This window comes from Dipodomys ordii, unplaced genomic scaffold, assembly GCF_000151885.1.
Source record: "Dipodomys ordii isolate 6190 unplaced genomic scaffold, Dord_2.0 Scaffold98, whole genome shotgun sequence".
In the NCBI taxonomy this organism is placed as follows: domain Eukaryota; kingdom Metazoa; phylum Chordata; class Mammalia; order Rodentia; family Heteromyidae; genus Dipodomys; species Dipodomys ordii.
The window spans coordinates 9,228,193-9,229,008 of record NW_012267314.1 but is presented as its reverse complement, the minus strand read 5'-3'; the positions used below and the strand labels follow the sequence as shown (position 1 = coordinate 9,229,008).

The 816-nt window shown below is 71.9% G+C and overlaps 1 protein-coding gene across 1 annotated transcript in view; it reads right to left on the bottom strand.

The window, feature by feature from the left end:
• The window catches only part of Fuca2 (fucosidase, alpha-L- 2, plasma), a 13,596-nt gene extending 13,306 nt beyond the window's left edge, over positions 1 to 290 (bottom strand). Inside the window, exon 1 of the mRNA XM_013027005.1 lies at positions 67 to 290. Coding sequence (XP_012882459.1) covers positions 67 to 275 — 209 coding nt within the window. The 5' untranslated portion in view covers positions 276 to 290. The remainder of the gene's footprint in view (positions 1 to 66) is intronic.
• Positions 291 to 816: the final 526 nt, after the last annotated feature.

The following is an 816-nucleotide window of genomic DNA, read 5'->3' as shown; positions in this document are numbered from 1 at the left end:
CGGAGCCGCCCCGGAGCGGCGCCCGGGCCGGGGAGCTCGCGCCGGAGAGCCGGCCTGCGCACTCACCAGAACCACTCGCTGCCGAAGGCGGGCACGGAGAACACGCCCCAGTGGATGAAGATCCCGACCTTGGCCTGGTCGAACCAGGCCGGCAGCGGCCGCGCGTCCAGCGACTCCCAAGTGGGGTCGAAGCGCGCGGCGCGGCGGGCCGAGCTCCCGAGCGGCCATAGCAGCAGCAGCAGCGCCAGCGCCAGCGGCGGCAGCCCCGGGGCCATGCGGTCCTCCTCCGCCGGGCCTCCGCCGGTCTTCCGCCGAGCGAGCTAGCCCAGCTGCCGCGCTGCCCGCCCTCCCGCGGCTCCTCCTCTGTCTCCTCTGTCACCTGACCAAGGCCAGCTCGATCAGGTGACCAGATGGCACTTGATGGGGGCGGGGAGGGCGGCTGTCACTCACTCGCCAGGCCGGGGGTGAGAGGGGGGAGGATGGGGAGGAGGGGGGACTGGGGCAGGCCTCTCTGCCCTCCGCAAAACCCACCCGGAAGTCAGCGGCACCGGCCCTCCTTCCCCACCCCCACCCCCACTGTCCAAGCGGAGCACTGCGGGCTCGAACTCCAGCCCAGCGCAGAGCTTGGGAAAACCCACCCCGGGCCCGCCCTCCGCCTCTGCCTCTGCCCCAGAGCGAGCTCCGGGGAGGGGAGAGAGGACCCGCGTTCAGGAGTCCTAGACTGAGCCCCAATAATGGCTCTCCTCCCCTCCCCTCTCCCCCTTCCCTCCTCTCTCTTCGCCTGAGCCAACTGCAGCCCCAGAATCCTCTAGCCTT